General features: G+C 48.5%; 1 protein-coding gene across 1 annotated transcript in view; it reads left to right on the top strand.

Moving 5' to 3' along the window:
* Positions 1-17,327, top strand: part of LOC308617591 (inhibitor of carbonic anhydrase) — a 41,632-nt gene extending 24,305 nt beyond the window's left edge. Inside the window, exons 10-17 of the mRNA XM_081234808.1 lie at positions 681-771; positions 1,938-1,994; positions 3,797-3,952; positions 7,073-7,214; positions 13,454-13,518; positions 14,141-14,325; positions 15,585-15,771; positions 16,596-17,327. Coding sequence (XP_081090934.1) covers positions 681-771; positions 1,938-1,994; positions 3,797-3,952; positions 7,073-7,214; positions 13,454-13,518; positions 14,141-14,325; positions 15,585-15,771; positions 16,596-16,630 — 918 coding nt within the window. The 3' untranslated portion in view covers positions 16,631-17,327. The remainder of the gene's footprint in view (positions 1-680; positions 772-1,937; positions 1,995-3,796; positions 3,953-7,072; positions 7,215-13,453; positions 13,519-14,140; positions 14,326-15,584; positions 15,772-16,595) is intronic.
* The last annotated feature ends 983 nt before the right edge of the window (positions 17,328-18,310 follow it).

The raw sequence follows: 18,310 nt of genomic DNA, 5'->3' as shown, positions 1-18,310 counted from the left end.
GGAGTACATGAGGAAATCATTGTAAAGTGTTTAGAAAAGGGCCTGACACATAGTACGGACTTGATAAGCTTTTGCTTCTATAGTTACTACTCTTTTAAGATAGATTTCTAGAAGAGCAATTAACAGCGGAAGAGCAAAGAGTGTGCCTGTGTCTGTGTTTGTTTCTTGATGACCTTATCTATGAATATAAATATGCATTTTTTGTCTCTGTTGTTGGAAAAGTTCGTTGGTTAAAATCATAAGTTAATTATTAATGAATTATTAATTACAGTAGAGTACTAATGGGGTTATAAGAACAGAATTGAACTCTGCCATATGGAAGAAAATGTGTGCCATAGAAACAGATTAGACACATACCCTGAGTCTGATTGTCGAGTGAGTGACAACGGTCACAAAGAAAGTGTAGTGATGGCATGTCCAGTCCTCAGATCGGGGTCTCATGCGAGGGCACAGAGATGACCAGGGAGCATGACCTGGGTTGCGTGCTTGCTTCTGGGTTAACAGGCTAAAGGCATGTCCAGTTTTCTAAACCCTGTGTTTATGTGGCAGAAGCTTTAGGTCATACACCATTTGGTTTATCACAAGGATGTGTGACATGAAGCCAATGAGATGGCAACCTCTGAGGGGGAGACAGGACAACAGCCTCACTGTTGTGCTATTGGTTTATTTCTTAACTTCAGAAAGGAGAGGCTGATGCCCTGAGCTTGGATGGAGGCTTCATCTACACAGCAGGCAAATGTGGTCTGGTGCCTGTCCTGGCAGAGAACTACTGTAAGTGGAGGGGAGGGTCTCTGTGTTTTCTTCCCTCTGGGCTATGGACACAGAAAGGTGAGGAAATAATTTAGTTCAGTGCAGAGATAACAATAGCTGCTATCTGCAGTGCAGGGAGCCAGTAGACAACATCTATCTTCCCCAGAGTCAGAACCAGTTAAGATACAGATGCAGAACTTAGGCAGAAAGAAATCAAAATAAAACCTTTATTACTGAAAGAGTGATATTGGAGGGCATGGCATAGAGCTAGCCATGGGGCTTGTCACATTGTCCTTGAGTTCGAGTCACCCACCAATTCAGGAGGACAGGCCTGCTGGCAGACCACATGCTGAGGGCGGAGGGAAAACACATTCCGTCATAGATGAGAGCGAAACCACCCTCTCCCCATCCTCTTCAACAAAGAAAGAGCCACAGGTGCCTAGATCCTTTTGCCAAATTTTCTAATCCAAAATTAGCTCACCCAAGCTGCACTGGGACATTGAGGGGTGGGGCCACAAGGTCATGGTCTTTGTGGGGATCCATCCACCTTGGAAAAATAAAGCCAGGGGAAAAGAGGATTTCACCACTATTTGTTAAACGCCTCATCTGCTATGCAGTGAGTGAGAAACCATACGTTATCCTTCAAAACAAAACAACTCTATGAAGTAAATAGTGGTGTCTCCACTTTACAGGTATAAAAACTAAGGCTTGGGGAAGTTGAATGATGTGTCCAAGGTAGAATAAAGACTGCAACTAGGTCTTTCTGACCCATGGGCTGGATCCTTCCCCTCCAACACAGCATGACTACAAGGATCGTCTGCACAGCCCAGAGCTCTGAAGGGAAGAATGTCCGTATGCCTTGAATCACACAGCAAATCGAAAGGATCTCTGTCAAGGTCTTCAGTGGCTTCTGTTCCCCACCCACCCCCTTTAATGAGCATCTCATTTTCTTTCTCTGTAATTCCCCGAGTGTTGGGAGTGTTCTGGGACAGAACCTAATGTTCCAGTGGCAAAGGTCAGGAGAGAGGAGGTGAAATAGGACTGCAGGATCTCGGCTTGTTGATGGCCAATGACAAACTGATTAGCTAGCGTTTCTCATTTTATTCTTGACTATTGAGACTGAGAAAGTTAAGACTTGAGTAATGTGAGAATTTAATGACCTGTACCTCAATTCTTTCTCTTTTTAGTGTCTCAAGATGGCAAAGAGCAGCTTGGGTCTAAGTGTGTGAACACACCTGCGGAAGGTGAGTCAGAATCAGTAACACTGGGGCTCAAAGGTAAAGACCTGGGCTTCCCTGGTGGCGCAGTGGTTGAGAGTCCGGCTGCGATGCAGGGGACGCGGGTTCATGCCCCGGTCCGGGAGGATCCCACATGCCGCAGAGTGGCTGGGCCCATGAGCCATGGCCGCTGAGCCTGCGCGTCCGGAGCCTGTGCTCCGCAACGGGAGAGGCCACAGCGGTGAGAGGCCCGCGTACCGCAAAAAAAAAAAAAAAAAGAAAAAAAGGTAAAGGTCTGTTGTCAGGGAGGGGGTGAGTAAAGCATTACAAATAAACCAAAGTTACTAGAGTTGTTTAAAAAAAAAAGTGAGAGAGAGATGGCACAGCCGCAGTCCACCGTGAAGGAGCAGGTCTATCGTGGGGCATGTCACAGTGGACAGAGGGTTCATGCTTGCACTGCTTCTGCTCACTCTGCTCGGAAGTCCTCTAGAGCATGGACGTCGCTGGCCGCATCACGTAGATGGGAAGGTGAGGCTCCGGGACGGAGTGACTTGCCCAGGGCCACACAGCCGGGAGGTGGCTGCACCTGGGTTTGAGCAGAGGCGCCGTGACTGGAGCCCCCCTGCCCTTCCTGACCCACCGCAGTGCTCCCTGTCACATCCTGCCACCCATCTCTGCACCGGGGCGGGAGCCCGTTCCTGACATTTCTGGGGCCCAGTGGATGCTCAGCGGAGGAGGAGGGGAGTCATAGATGCTGCTACTGAAGAGGAGGAGGATGAAAATGAAATCGACCCTTTAGCTTTTCGTGGCTGGCTTGGAATAGCTGGGGAGTTGACCTCTTCAGAATAGGAGGCCAGGTGACAAGTTTTCCCCTCTGTGTCTCCACATGGGCAGAGAGGTTCTGTGTCTGTCCCTGAGGTACCTAGTCTTGGGCATTAGCTAGAGCAGTGGTTCTCTAGGTAGTGTGGTGTCTGGACCAGCAGCATCAGCGTCGCCTGAGAACTTGTTAGATGTGAGTGTTCTTGAGTCTGACCACAGGTCTGCTGGGGTCCAGGATGGGGCCGCTGCTCTGTGTTTTAACAAGCCCTTGGGATGATTCTGATGCATATTAAGCTTTGAAAACCATTGTGATGGAGGATCTTGAGATGAAAACAAGTGCTCACCTGGGTTTGGAGTGAGAGGAAAAAGGAAAAAAAAATATTGGGGAAAGGAAGAGATTAAATTGTCATTATTAGAAAGTGGTATTATTATAAACCTAGAAAATCAGAGACTTGACTTTAAAATAGAAGTCATTAACGCTCTTTCTTTTGGACTTCTATTCAACAGAAATATTTAAGCAGGTGCACACCCCATACAAAGATTTATTTAGATGAATGATTTTTCATAGGGAAAAATGGGTCACAACTTAAATGCCCACCAGTAGGGGGATTATAAAACACTGTACTTTTATACAGTGGACATAACTTAGATTCAGCTAATAAATAGAATGAGACAGCCATATCTATTTCTACTGAATCAAAAAGGTATATCATTGAGGAAGAATAAAGCACTGGCAGAAAAGAATGCACTGGCAGGATTCTGCTGAAAACGTATGAAGTGTGTGTGTGTGAATATTAGTGAGTGTATGCCTGTAGACATATCCGGAGAGCAGCAGGGTCACTCTGTGTGGCTGAGTACCTACCAGTGACGGTTACTGGGAGGATCTGCTACGGCCAGATGAGGGCTTCGAGCTGTTCCCCCTCCACCGGGAGAGGCAGGCAGCGGCTCTGCAGGACACTTCGGGAGGGCCCTGAGGTACTGAAATTGCATCTTGGTGTCTCTGTTGCAAGGTTATTATGTCGTGGCAGTGGTCAAGAAGTCAGAGGCTGACCTCACCTGGACCTCTCTGCGAGGCAAGAAGTCCTGCCACACTGCAGTTGGCACTTCTGCAGGCTGGACCATCCCGATGGGTTTCATATACAACCAGACCGGGTCCTGTAAATTTGGTAAGTGTGCTCTGGGCGGTGGTGCGGCAGCCCCTTCCTTGGGCCTGTGCCTGTGTAGGGGAGAAATTCAGTTCAATGAATGGCATAAGTGGATGGTGTGGACAAGGGCTGGACAGCCATGTGGGTGAGCTTCACATCTCCTTAGCAGGACTCCCCTTTCTCCGCACCCATTGCTTCTGAGGGAGCGGTTTGGCCCAAAGGGCAGGTCTCAGGGAAATACGCTACTCTTTATGTCTTTCAAATCTGGCTCAGGGAAGCAGCCTGGGTTGCAAAGCAAGAGTGGGGCGTAGGGGGGCTTCCCTGGTGGTGCAGTGGCTGAGAGTCCGCCTGCCGATGCAGGGGACACGGGTTCGTGCCCCGGTCCGGGAGGATCCCACATGCCGCGGAGCGGCTGGGCCCGTGAGCCATGGCCGCTGAGCCTGCGCGTCCGGAGCCTGTGCTCCGCCACGGGAGAGGCCACAACAGTGAGAGGCCCGCGTACCACAGGAAAAAAAAAGAGTGGGGCGTAGGGGTGCGCATGTGGTATGTGTGTGTGTTTGTGTGTATGTGCTGTTCTCCCACATAAACTGAATTGGCTGCTTTCTTAATTGAAAACCTTACACCAGTAAGTCTCTGAGTGCTTTAGCTTTCACTTCCGCCCTCACCGCTCGTAAATTTCCGTTTATTAGTCATTTCAGCAACGCTCTTGCCAACACCTAAAAGGCTCCTGCTCCCCGGCTTTCCCCAGCCATCTGACAAATCTGAGCCCTGCAGGAACCCCGCCTCCCGCTCTCTTGGCCCTCTGCACCTGATCAGCTGGACACAGCTGGAGAATGTCGCAGGGCAGAGCCGTTGATTCCATGCAGAGGCTCCAGCTGCGGACCCCAGCGCCCCTGCCCTGCCCTGGCGCTCACGAGCACCCCCGCCCTTCCTCTGCCCCACACCCACACTTCCCGATAATTATCCTGATGTCCTAGTTGTCCGTACACGTCCATCCCACGCTTACCTACCTATCACCCTTTCTGAGCACGTGATCTCATCCGCACCTGCAAGAGATACTTCAAACCCCCAGGAAGGTTCCCGTCAACCCCCCACCGCCAAAGCTGGAGGCTCCTGCGGGCTGCACCTGCTCCGCCTCCCTCCACAACGCAGCCCGTCCTCCTGCCTGCACTTGGCCGTGGGCCCTACCTCGCCCCTCCCCAGAGCTGCACCCTCAGTTACTACGTCTTCCAATATGCCCAACAATTCCTTTCAGCATGTGAACGCACCCAGTGTCTCCCACCTTTAAAAGCCCTCCCTCTCCCCACATTCCCCTCCAGCTCCTGCCTTCTCTTTCTCCCCTTTATGGCCAGACCTCTTAAAATCATGGTCTCAGCCACTCACCCCACTCACGCTGCACTCACTGCCCTCTGGCTCCTCCGCCTGGTTCCACAGGAAGAACTCTGGTCAAGGCTACCGGGACCTCCATGTTGCTCAACTGGAAGGATGGGCTCCAGTCTGTGCTTCCATGACCTTTGCTGCTTCAGATCACCTTAAACCACCATCTCCTGGCTTTTGTGAAAACACACTGGCTTATTTTTTTCTCCTACCCCTACAAAGTCCCTTTCCCAACCTGGTTAATAAATGTTTGAGTTGCTTAAAGCAACTTTTTTCCCCACTCTAACCTCAACCCCCAGGCCCTCACATTCATGCCTATAGCCTAGATGACTATCTAAACAAACATTATACGTACAAAGCTAGGCACATAGCAAGCACTAGATAAATGTTTGCTGCTGTACTATTATTGTGTCTATATGCTGATAACTGTCAAGTTTTTGTCCCTGGCACAGATCTCTCCTTGATCTCCAAACCTATGTATATTGAACTGCTTGTTTGACATTATCTAGTCCAGTATTTCAAAAAGTACATTAAACTCAACCTGTACAACATGGAATGCATCATCTCTACCGAGCCTGGTCCTGCTCCAGAGCTGCCTAGCTTGGTGGAGGCCCCCCACAGTCCATCCACTGGCCCCAGCTGGAAATGAATCTGCCATCCACCACACACCTGTCCATCACCAGTGATATCCGCTTCTCCTCCTTCCATGTAGCTCCTCCCTCCCCTTTGTGCTACTTCAAGCTGCCCCCATGTCCCCTGGACCCCTGCAGTAGCCTGCTGCCTGCACCCCACATCTGTCCTGGCTCACCCTGCTGCTACACCCCTGGCCCAACATTGTCTAAAGCCCGTCAGAGGCTCCCCATTTCTCTACGGATAAAAAATGTACACGAAGGTGTAAAATATCACATGTGGTCTGGACCCTGACCCCTCCCACTCACTGGACCACCGGGTGGTCCGGGCCCAGTGGCCTCCATGAAGCTCTCTGTGCTGTTTGCCCCCTCCCCCAGCCCCGCCCTAGGCCTTTGCAGATGCTGCTCCCTGTCTGGAAAACTCGTCCCTTTGCCCTTCACTTGGGTAATTCCTACTCATTCTTCATCTCTCCACTTGAGGCCTCTCCCTGACTCCCAGGTCTGCACCAGGTTCCTTTATCTGTAGCCGTGGAACCATGTTCTTTTTCCCAGAGCACGGTGGGGAAACACGATGATGGGGAAACACGATGATGGGGAAACACGAATTCACTGGCGTGGTTACTTGAGTCGTGACTGTCACCACAGAAACTTGGGGTCCAGGGGGGCGGGGCTTGTGTGGTTTCCTCACCACAGTGCCCTGGGGCTCAGCACCGGGGTGGGCAGCTGGGCCTCTTGGGCCCCTTCCTGGCCTTCGAGTCACGATGGCAGACCTTGTAAAGATGGCCAAGGGCAGTAGAGGTCGGAAAGCATACAGGACAGGTCCAACCACCCAGGACTTCCAATTTCGTCCATTCTCTTAGGGTTAAACCTGTGTCCACCCGTCCACACCACTGACCTGTGCCGGGACTTCTGTGATCTCAAAGACTCTTGTCCCAGCTTCAGCCAGGCCCCCTTTACTTTGCTTCAGCTGCAACCTTTTTTTTTTTTTTAATTCCATAAGGTTCTTGTTTCTAATCATATGGTACTAAATACCTGAGTGTGTCTTTATGTCACTCAGGCAATTTAAGGAACAAAGTCTGAGGCTTTCTTGCCAACACAGGCAGGAAGAGCTGACCTCTCGTGTCCTCCTGCACAGATGAATTCTTCAGTCAAAGCTGTGCCCCTGGGTCTGATCCAGCGTCCAGTCTCTGTGCCCTATGCAACGGCAGCGGCACGCCAGCCCACACATGTGCTCCCAACAGCCACGAGGGGTACTACGGCTCGAGTGGGGCGCTCAGGCAAGTAGCATCTGTCCACCACCTTTCGCTTTGGCACCAGCCCGGTGAACTTCCTGCCCTTTCACCTTTCTCATCATCCCACCATCTGGGTGCTGCATTTAGGAGGAGCCAGAATTAGAGAACAGAACTGCAGATTCCCAGGGGCCCTGAGGACTCAAGCCCGGCCCCTTCCTGGAGCACTTTTGGGTGGACTCAGGGCACCTGGGGAGAGGCAAGACTGAGGGACACACGTCACAACCCTGCTTCTACTTTTGATCTGTTCTTCTGTGTGATTGTGGACAAGTCACAGCATCTCTCAGAGCCCCAGTTTAAGATCAAAGGAAGGACACTGGCTACATGCTTCTTACACCTGGTTGAAGAGTATATTTAAAAACACATATTCCTGGGCTCCTCCATCCATTCAAGAAATATTTATTGAGCACCTAGTATGTGGCAGGCACTGTTCTAAGTAGAGAGGTTAGAGCAACAGCAAGACACACAGCCTCTGAGTCTCGTGGGGAGAGTAAGACAATAAACACATAAAGCACAATCACTTCCTGACTGTGATAAGTGCTGGGGGTGGGGGTGGTGACCAAGGGGGGTGATATGGCAGCGACTCAGGGATAATCTTAGAAAAGGTGGTCAGGGAAGGCCTCAGGATCAGAGGGGCCATGTGAACTGAGGGTTAAACGTTGAGAGGGAGTCAGGCCTGAGAAAATCTGGAGAAGAGTAATCCAGGAAGAAGGAACAGCAAGGACAAAGGCTGGGGCTGGACAAATGATGCCATATTTGAGGCCAGAGAAGGCGCCAGAGTAGAGCATTGGGAGGGAGGGGATCAGGTGAGGGAGGAGGCTGGAGCTGCAGGCATTGGCTGTCTCGGTGCCTTGCGGGCCTGGCTAAGGAGGTAGAGGTAATTCTCAGTATGAAGGGCACCCTGTGGAGTTAGGGTGGTGTGGAGAACGCGTGAGCCTCTAGAAAGGAGCCTTCTATGCATCACACTGCCAGACTGCTTCGTCCCTCCCTCTCCAAAGTTTTGTCACTTTCATAAGCCGTACATAAATTACATATTTTCACAGATCCCATTACAAAAATATATGCTGAACATTAAACCTAGACTAAACTAGTTGAACTTCTCTTTACACTGGGAAGCACGTTGGTATTAGGGTCCATGGTCCCATTTTGGTGTGATTACAGTAGAATCACAGAGACCTGGAATTGTGTCCTCGGAGGTCTATCCAGAACCACGGAAGCTCCAAAGCGAAGACGAGCACACGAAGCACAATCTTAGCTCTACACATCCCATTCTGCCCGCCACCACCTGCCTGCCTGCCTTTGCACTCCTTCTAGCTTCCCGGCTCCACCCTTCCTACTGACCTGAGGTCCGTTGATCCTGTTCACACACACCCTCATGTCCTTTTCCCCCTCCGGATGCAGCATACATTCCACAGCCAACCGTGATAATTATTCCCCTGGGCACATCCTCAAATGCCGGTCATCTCTCCTGGCTGAACCTCGACCTGGGTTGGGTGCAACATTCTACTTCGGTGCCAGCGCCTGCAGGCTGACTGGCCTCCCTTTTTTTTTTTTTTTTTTTTTTTTTTTTGCGGCATGTGGGCCTCTCACTGTTGTGGCCTCTCCCACTGCGGAGCACAGGCTCCGGACGCGCAGGCTCAGTGGCCATGGCTCACGGGCCCAGCCGCTCCGCGGCATGTGGGATCTTCCCGGACCGGGGCACGAACCCGTGTCCCCTGCATCGGCAGGCGGACTCTCAACCACTGCGCCACCAGGGAAGCCCCGGCCTCCCTTTAAAGTAACGCGAACCCAGCTCGGATGAGCCAGAAGCCTCTGGTGCGTTCCCACCCCACACGCTCCTACAAGGCCCTTCCATACTCTTTCCTCTCCTCAATCCTGCAACACTTCTTCCTCCATCTGTCACACCTTTGTTTCCTATTTCACCTGAGAAAATTGAAGCAATCAAAAGAGAAACTCCACAGCGTCCCACTGCCACGTCTGCTGAGTGCTGGCGTGTGTGCTGCCCTCCCTCCTTTTACTGGGGAGGAGCAGGCCATCTCCTCGCCGAGCCCAGCCCTGCACCTGCAGCCACTGGCTCCAGCAGGCAGCCCGCTCAAGGGCGTTGCCCCAGCGCTCCTCCCCCTCTTTTCTCCTTTGTTCTTGCATCTTATTCTCTACGGGATCATTTCCATCAGCATACAAACCTGCTGCTGTTTTCTCACCTTAAACATAAAGAAATAAGTAAAACTTCTCTTGATCTCACTTTCCTCTGCAGCAGCTTTCCATGTCTCTCCTCTTTACAACAAAATTCCTTGAAGGAGGATACTTTAATGTCCTTGCTCGGTTCACTTTCTCTCCTTTCAATCTCCCCAAAGCCTAGTTTAAGAATCTGTTCACCTCCCCCACCCCAACCAGTGGAGTTGGATTTATTATTGTATTTAAATTATCTACAGAAAACATTCCTCCTTACTCTTGGCACGTGAGAAGACTACTCCCACCACACCTCCCCACTCCCCACCTCCCAACCCCCCTCCCCTGTATACCACCACCCACCACGCAGCTGAAACTGCACATTTAAATTGCCAGGGACCTCTGTGTTGCTAAATAAATCCAAAGCCCAGATCCCTGACACCACCGATCTCTTCCCCCACTTGCATACATTTTCTTCCCTGGCTTCAGGACCCCACACTTTCTTGGATTCCCTCCTCCCTCTCCTGTTTCTGCATCTCGGCCTCTTTGCTGGCTCTATCTCATTCCCCAACCTGTACAAGCTGGCGTGCCCCAGGGCTCCAGCCCTGGTCTTCTCTCTTCATGCTCAGACCTTGGTGGTTCTATCTAGTCTCGATCTATCTATATGCTGACAATTCCCAAATTTATGTTCCTGTTCAGACATCTTTTCAAAACTCCAGATGAAACTCCAAACGCATATATCCAACTGCCTCCTGGGCATGTCCACTTGGATTTCTAATCACCAGGTCAAGCTTAAATGTCCCAAGCTGACCTTCTGGAATTCACACACTCCCACCCAAACCAGTACCTCCTGAGGTCTTCCATCTCAGTTAAAGGCAACTCCGTTTTTCCTTTAGGAAAAAGTCAAAGCCTTGGTGTGTGAGAACCGTGTCTACTCTCTCCCTCTCAAGCCCCATGTCTGCGTCATCATCAAATCACGTTAGCTCTGCCTGCAAAGGGTAACGAGAACTGTCCTCATCGGCCATCTCCAGTGATACCACCTTGATCTAAACCACCATCATCCCTCCCTGGGTTATAACCCCCAACAGCTCTCCGTGCATCTGTCCTCTCCTCCTCCCCCACTCTCGTTGCTGTGCTGTCTCCACACAGCAACAAGAGTGATTCTGTTTAAACACAAGTCAGAGCATCACATTTCTCTGCTTAAAGCCCCCCAGTAATTTTCCATACTACTCAGAGTAAGTCAGGGTCCTTCTTTGACCTGTGTGGCCCCTTTGTGATCTGGGAAGGCTCCGTGTGACCTCATCTCCTACATCTTTCCCCTTGCTGTCTCTGCTCCATTTGTGATCTTGGCATCACAGCTGCTCCTTGAAGATATCAGGCACACCCCTGCCTCAGGGCCTTTGCACTTGCTCTTACCCCCAACTGGAGTGCTCCTCCTTCTCATAGCACCATGGCTAGTTCCGTCATTTCCTTTAAGATTTCTCAGGGAAGTCTTTTCTGGCCACTCTCTGATTTTACACACATACCCTTGCCAATATTTCATATCTGCCTTTCTTGCTTTATGTTTTCTTTAACACTTTTCACTCTCTAGAATACTATACATTTTATCTGCTGATCTTGGTTCACATCATTTTTCTTTAATAAAGTGAATAAGGACTTTGGTTGCAAGTGAAAACACCCATGTGAACCATCTTAAGGCAAGGGCATATTTTAACAGGTGCTATGGGAGCTTCCTCCTTGTAAGGGCTGAGACCTGAGCCTCAGGAGTAGCCAAGATACTTTAAGGCGAAGGTTGCCAGGTAAAATTCAGGTCATGCAGTTAAATTAGAATTCCAGATAAATGACGAATGAATTTTTAGCACTCTGCTTCTCCTCTCTCTCTCTCTCTCTCTCTCTCTCTCTCTCTCTGCACATCTGCCTCATTTCTCTTTCCCCACAGGGTGGTTTTCTCTGTTTCTCAGTCTACACAGAGGGAATGTCTGTGACCAGCAGCCCCAGCATTGTTACAGGTCTTCAGTTATAAAGAAGCAAACACAGACCATAACGTATTAGTCCCAGGTCCCAGGACATAGGATTGTCAGCCCAGTTCAGGTGAAAGTTTCCCACTCACATAACTCATGCCGTGAAGTTGCACTGTGAAGTTCCAGCTGCCTCAGCTGTGACCAGATGGATTAAAGCGGATGGGGAGGGGGAGTCAGTACTCAAAAAAGGAGTAAAGCTTGGTAGACCAAACAAGAGCCAAGAATTTAAAAATAAAATTATACAAAGGGAATTTTGTTTTCTTAGATATAAAAATCATATTATAATACTACTTAATACGGTAATGCTGCGATCAATACAGGCTGGTTTATGTGAAAAATGACAAATAAATCAGTGGAAGAGAAAAAATTTCCAAGACAGGTACATGGACATACTATATTTAATCTAAAACAAAGATGACATTTCAGATCACTGGGGAAAGGATGAACTTGAGAGATCAAATAAAATGAGTACAGTGAACTGGCTCCTGGATCTGGTGACCCGGGCAGGAGGAGATTCAATACTGAGTCAGTCCCCTAAGATGACTGCCAAGGATCAGAAAGTCATGTGCAGGGGTGCTGATGGCAGGTGTGATGATCCTTTCAGGTGTTTGGATGAGTCCCGGAGAGAGGCCCGTTGCTAAGGGCAGTGCGGGTCAAGGCAGGGCTTGTTGTTTGTTTTTACAAGAAGTGTGGAAGCTGATGAGAAGAGTGAAGAGGGTTATAGAAGAGAAAGAGGATGACTACAGTGGAAAGTGCCTGAGCGTGGGTGAGGTGCAGACCACCCAGGGAGGAGACTTTTGCTGGAGAGAGACCTTCCCTCCTCCTTTGTCCCTGGAGGGCAGGAGAGTGCTGGAGCCTTGGGCTGCCAGATTTGGCAGAAGGATGCTGAAAGGGAGCCCACGTGATGATTTCTGTGTTTCCTCCGGGAAGCCAAAGCACATGTCAGAGTGTGAGTGTTGGGTAGGGGTGTGTGGAGAGACGGAGGTTTACAGGAAGCGGGAGAACGTTTTGGAGTCCACTCTCTATAGAGTTGAGGGGGGGCGTGCACTGTTTCACACTTGAGCACAAATCAGAATCTCCCAGAGAGCTTGTTAAAACACAGATGGCTGGACCCCACCCCCAGAATTCCTGAGCCAGTAGGTCTGGGGTGGGGCCCGAGAACGTGCCTTTCTAACTAGCTCCCACCGGTGCTGATGCTGCCGGTCCAGCCCACACTTGGAGAATCACAGATCTAGAGTAGAGAAGGGACAACAGGAATGCCCAGGTGAGGTTCACGACCGGGAAGCTCTGGTTTACCTCACTGCCGAGGTGCAGACACACCTGAGGCAGACGATCAGGCTCCTTCAGGACTGAGATTGTACTGGCCAGGGTGGAGGGCGTGGTGTTGAAGCAAGGAAATAGAGCAAGATGGAAAACTGAACGGAGCCGCTGAGCCTAGCTAATGATAGAGGGACCCGAAGATTAGGAGAGAGAGAGAACTGGATCAATTCTGACTGATTGAATGTCACAAAACTGATTTTTAATGCGCTCAACATTTCTCACAAAGAATGCACCTTAAACACAGAGAAACAGTTTTCAGGGGATGAAGCATGACAACTATCTCATGATGCACATTAACTTTCGTTAAGGCTGAGTAGACATATGGATGTCATAGGACTCCTTCAGAATCACGTCTTCCACGCTGATTTTAATCTCTGATGTGTGTTTTGATCCAACCAGGGAATTATCCTTGGATATCTCTATTAATAGGAGAACACAAGCATCTCTTGTGGAGAAACCGATCAGTGTTTAAAACAAGGAACCAAACAATAGGTATCTACAATAGAATCTAAATAAGCAGGCTTCTTTTTTCCATGGCATTTCCCCTTGAGTCCCCAGGGACAGCAGGCATCACAGTAGCGTGTGTGGCGTAAGTGGGCCCTGTCAGATGTGCCCAGTGGCCCGGGGTAGGGCTGGGAGCTCCCAGTGGTTCCCTCTTGGAGCCTCTCCCTCCCACTGCTGTGAGTCCTCCTTGCTGACCTGACCCTCTCTGTGCAGGTGTCTGGTTGAGAAGGGAGACGTGGCCTTTGTGAAGGACCCCACGGTCCAGCGGAACACTGACGGTAGGCGCCTACACTGTCCTTTCCTCTCTCGGAAAACTCGGAGTCCTTCCTGGGAAATCACTCCCCAGATGGGCAAGGGGGGGTAGTTTATTAACTCCATCAGACTCTGGTAACTTTGGTCCTAACATTTTTTATTTAGGGAATGAGACTTGGGCAGACTTGACAGGGCTGGTTATCACATTGGTCTTGAACTCAACTAACAAACACACAGCTGCTGCAGTCCACATGAGCACATCTGGCTGTCTTGATTTTTAGGCGTTCAGGATACAAGTTTTTGTCAGCTATGTGTATTGCAAATATCTTGTCCCTCTCTGAAAAGGCTTACCTTTCACTTTCTTGATGATGTCTTTTGATAAACATTCTTCATTTTAGTATGGTTCAATCCATCAATCTTCTCCTTTCTGCCTAGTGTTTTTCAGGTCTGTTGAAGAAATCTTTGCCTTTAATAGAATCTATGATTTTATGAATGTTTCTCTTCTGCTTTATTGTAAAGGCTTTATTGGTTTTTTTTTTTTTGGCCTCTGTGATTCTCCCAGGCACTGGTGGTCGGTCACACCCCCCATTGAGGGTGCCTTGACCAAAGCTGTCAGCTGTGGCCCGTCCACCTCCTCTCTCTCCCCAGGAAAGAACCCTGAAGCCTGGGCGAAGGATCTGAAGCAGGAGGACTTCCAGCTGCTGTGCCTTGATGGCACCAGGAAGCCTGTGACTGAGGCTCACAGCTGCCACCTGGCCATAGTCCCAAGTCATGCTGTGGTCTCAAGGAAAGATAAGGCGGATTTTGTCCGCAGAATGCTCTTCAACCAACAGGTGTGGGAATTCAGTCCTCATCCCCCAAATGAATGCTTAGGTTACTTGCAGAGCTGCACAGGCACATCCCAGCCCAGTCGCATGCTCTTTCTCCCTCGGCAGTGGGCCCTGACTCTGATGAAAGCAGAAGGCTGGCGGCTGCGCTCACTTCTTGCTCTGGGGCTGTCTAGGATATCACAGTGGACTGCAAGAGGCCCAGACGCATGGGTATCTCAAGCGTCTCCCTGAGCCTCACTTGACTCTCTAAGCAGAGTCGTGGTACCTCTTGGGCTTGTTCTGTCACAGAAATAAGGGAGTTGGCCCAGTGCCTTCACAGTAGGCTGGGCTACATGTGGAAAAGGCAGAACGGAGGTTACTCTGTGTGACCTAGGGAAGATCCCAGTGTGTTTCCTGGACCTGGGCAGGCTGAGACTGTTTTGGGCTTCGTGAAAGTTGAAGAGCCAACATTCAGACAACTCATGACCTCTACAGGCAGCCAACAAGGGATGACCCTGTGGAGTAGTGGCTGTCTGAATCAGATGATCGTAAGGAAACCCAAAGCCTTGTCTGCCTTTTTCCCTAGCACACCCCATTCCTGGAGGAGCCCCAAATGAGTAATACATATCTTAGCACATGCTGCCCACACACCCCAGTTAAAAGGTGATGACCCAGGGACAGGTGGAAATACAGAGGCTCTTGGTCATGGACTTTTGAAGGGATGGGTCCCACACAGGGTGAGCTGCCAACTGGGCTACAAGGAAAGTGGACGAAGAAAGGGGGGGAGGGGCAGGAAGAAGGGGAGGGGCAGGGTCAGTGCCTGGGGCAGGTCCAGAGAACAGAAGAGGCAAGATAGCAAGGGCTCCGGCCACAGGAAGACATGAAAGGATGACCCAGAGAGTTGAAAACATCCGGCAGTGATTGGTTGGGATAGTGATATAGCTGTGAACTTGGAGCTCTTTCTATTTAGCAGTTGCTTTACATACATCATCTTAGTATTTAGCGTAATTACCTCCATATACAAATGAGTAAACTGAGGTTCACTGAGCTCCGTCAAGAATTTTCTTAAAGTCACTCAACAGGAAAAGCTAGGGCCTGGGTTTGAACCCAGCGGCCATGCTTTGTGCCGTTTTACTACGGTACCTCCTAAGCTGTCTCTGCGTCCCAGGTTTCCCAGGGCCTGGCGCTGAGCAGTCCAGCAGACTCGGGGCTTCTGAGGCAGAACACACAGCTCCGAGCTGCCCGGTGCTGCTGGTCACTCACTGTCTGTCTGTCTAACCCAGGAGCTCTTTGGAAGAAGCGGGTTTGAATACATGATGTTCCAGCTGTTTAAATCCTCAACCAAGGATCTGCTCTTCAGCGATGATACAGAATGTCTGGCTAACCTTCAGGACAGAACAACTTATCAAAAATACTTAGGGCCAGAGTATCTTCGGGCTATTGCTAACGTGAGACAGTGCTTACGCTCTGGTGAGTAGAATAAACACCAAGGAACAATAACGTGGGGGTCAAGGTAAACATGTTTGTTTTAAGGATGAGAGTGTGCCAAGCCTGGGCCAGTACAAATAGGACACAAAGATTAGGAAGCCTTGCTCCTGGCCCTGCAGGAGGATTCAGGCTCACCAGGGAGGCAGTCAATTAGGCCACAATATAAGACACTAACTGAAAAGGCCAAATCATTTGAAGGAGCCAGAGAGTGCAACAGAACTGAAGATCATTTGGAAATTGAACTTGTTTACATGTATATTTCTATTTTTTGGCTAATAGAATGAAAATGTCTGTGTGTTGGAGCACTTCAGTGTAGGGAGGAGGTTGGAAATGACACATACATACCACTCATAGTGGACCAATTTTCAAAGATTTTAAATAAAATGTATAATTAATATTAATAGAAACAAGTGTTGTTAGCCTAAGCAGGCCACTTCTACATATATACATATGTAGAAGTGGCACTAAGGAAGTCATTTCTCTCTATTTCTTTGTACTGTAGACATGGCATAGCTGCCTCAAAAAAAATAAGTTGGAGAAATAAAATTAGAGCTGGAATAATCAAATTATTGAGAGTGTGCCTGAATTTTTGTTAAATTATATCATGTGTTAGAGACGTGGAGAATAGGAGGAGAGGAAAATGTAGATGTTTAAGGATAGCACTGACATCAGTTAGAGGAGAGAGAGAGATTTTTTTTAAAAAAATCTTCATTACCTACCATTTACTTTTAGAAAATAGGAACAACATCGTACTTAATAAGCACAGGCAGTACCTGACGGTCTTTCTCTTATGTTACCTCTCACAGAACTTCTGGATGCCTGCACATTCCATGGAAATTAAAAATTGATCAAAGTGGGCAACCACAGAGATGCTCAGAGCCTGCAAATCCAGTGGGGCCACATTCTCACTTGTCTGCATGGTGGGTCTGTGTTAACATCAGTTAATCTTTATAATTGTGTCCTGTAACTGATGCAAAAAATAAAATGAATTAAAATTATTGTGTCTTTCAGAAAACTTCATGAAATGTTCTCAGATTTTGGCAGAGGCAGGGGTAGAAAATGGTTTGTTTATGCTAGAATTGTGCTTCTGAATTTAGTATGTATTAAATTATATCTTTTTCTAGACCTCTACCAGACTAGCTCAAGTTCCCTCCCTATTTCATGATTTTACCCAAGAGTCAACTCACTTAAATAGAATTTAAGCAATAAATCTGTCTGATGGGAGTCTGAGTGTGCAAAAAAAGCATTAGTGTGTGCAGTATCAAGGACTTACATAATGAAAATAAAGGATAAAAAATGAGTTTCTGCATTTTAAAAATATATTTGAGCACTTAAAATCCATAATGTCAAGCGGAATCAAACTCCTGATCATATTAATTGAAAAATATGAAAATTACCACAAAAATCTCATCCTACTACCCTTTTGCAGTAAATTTCCTAGAAGTGTGATTTACATTCATTTAAGTCAGTTTCTTACCAGAGATTTTGCCTTATCTATTATTACCATGATTCCAGCCTATGGTAGTGCCTCAATAAATGCTGCATGGGAACCCAAATTATATATTGTGAAGTGTCAGTTTGGTGTGTGGACTTCTGCTTCTGCCTGTGAACGAGTAACCAGTACAGGATTTGCTGTCCTTCCATAAACAACTAAAAAACTGGAAAAAATATGTGAAACAAATGTTCTCAAACATTGGACTATAACAGTGCAGGACTATGATCCTTGAAAGAAGGAAAAGAAAAGAGATGTGCAGAGTGATGACCTTACATTTTCCCTTAGAGGAAATTTCCAGATCACAGCAAAGGGAGCAGGAACCCAAGAGAGCCCATCACACTGAGTTGAGGAAACAGAGATAGGAGTTTGGGGAAGCCAGAGTGACTGGAATTTGTATACACAGAGATCTGTACAGGAGTCTCCTTGAAATGTTTGGCAAAATACTAATCTGCTTGTGTATAGAATGAAACTGAAGTCTGTCAGGCTAGGCAAAGAATGACTGTGAGAGACCCATAAGCTGAACAATGCCCAAGACTCCCACGGGGCAAGGAGTCAATCACGTTCCTACCAACCAGTGTGAAGAGACCTCACTAAACACCTAAGCTTTTCTCTGAAGGCAGCTGGGGCTGAAATAGCTGTAGACTAAGGGCTGCTCCGAGTGACACTAGCCTTGGTGAGATCAAGCAGATCTGCAAGTCACCTGACTGCCCTCTAAAATAAACCTCAATACTCACTAAAGGAATACAACAAAATCTAAATATTCAACAGTGTGGCATGCATAATATCCAGCATCAGATACAAAGATTACCAGATGTGCAAAGAAGCACAAAATGTGACCCAGAGTCATCAGAAAAATCAACCAGTAGAAACTCACCTAGAAACCACAGAGATGATGGTATTCAGGCAATTAACTTTAAACAATTGTTATAAACAGGCACAAGGATTTAAATGAAAACATGAAGAGAATTCCCTGGTGGTCCAATAGTTAGGACTCGGAGATTTCACTGCCAAGGGCCCGGGTTCCAT

Source organism: Mesoplodon bidens (assembly GCF_964165515.1).
Source record: "Mesoplodon bidens genome assembly, chromosome: 5".
NCBI lineage: Eukaryota > Metazoa > Chordata > Mammalia > Artiodactyla > Ziphiidae > Mesoplodon > Mesoplodon bidens.
The sequence above is the reverse complement of the archived record's forward strand: the minus strand, read 5'-3'. Positions and strand labels throughout refer to the sequence as shown.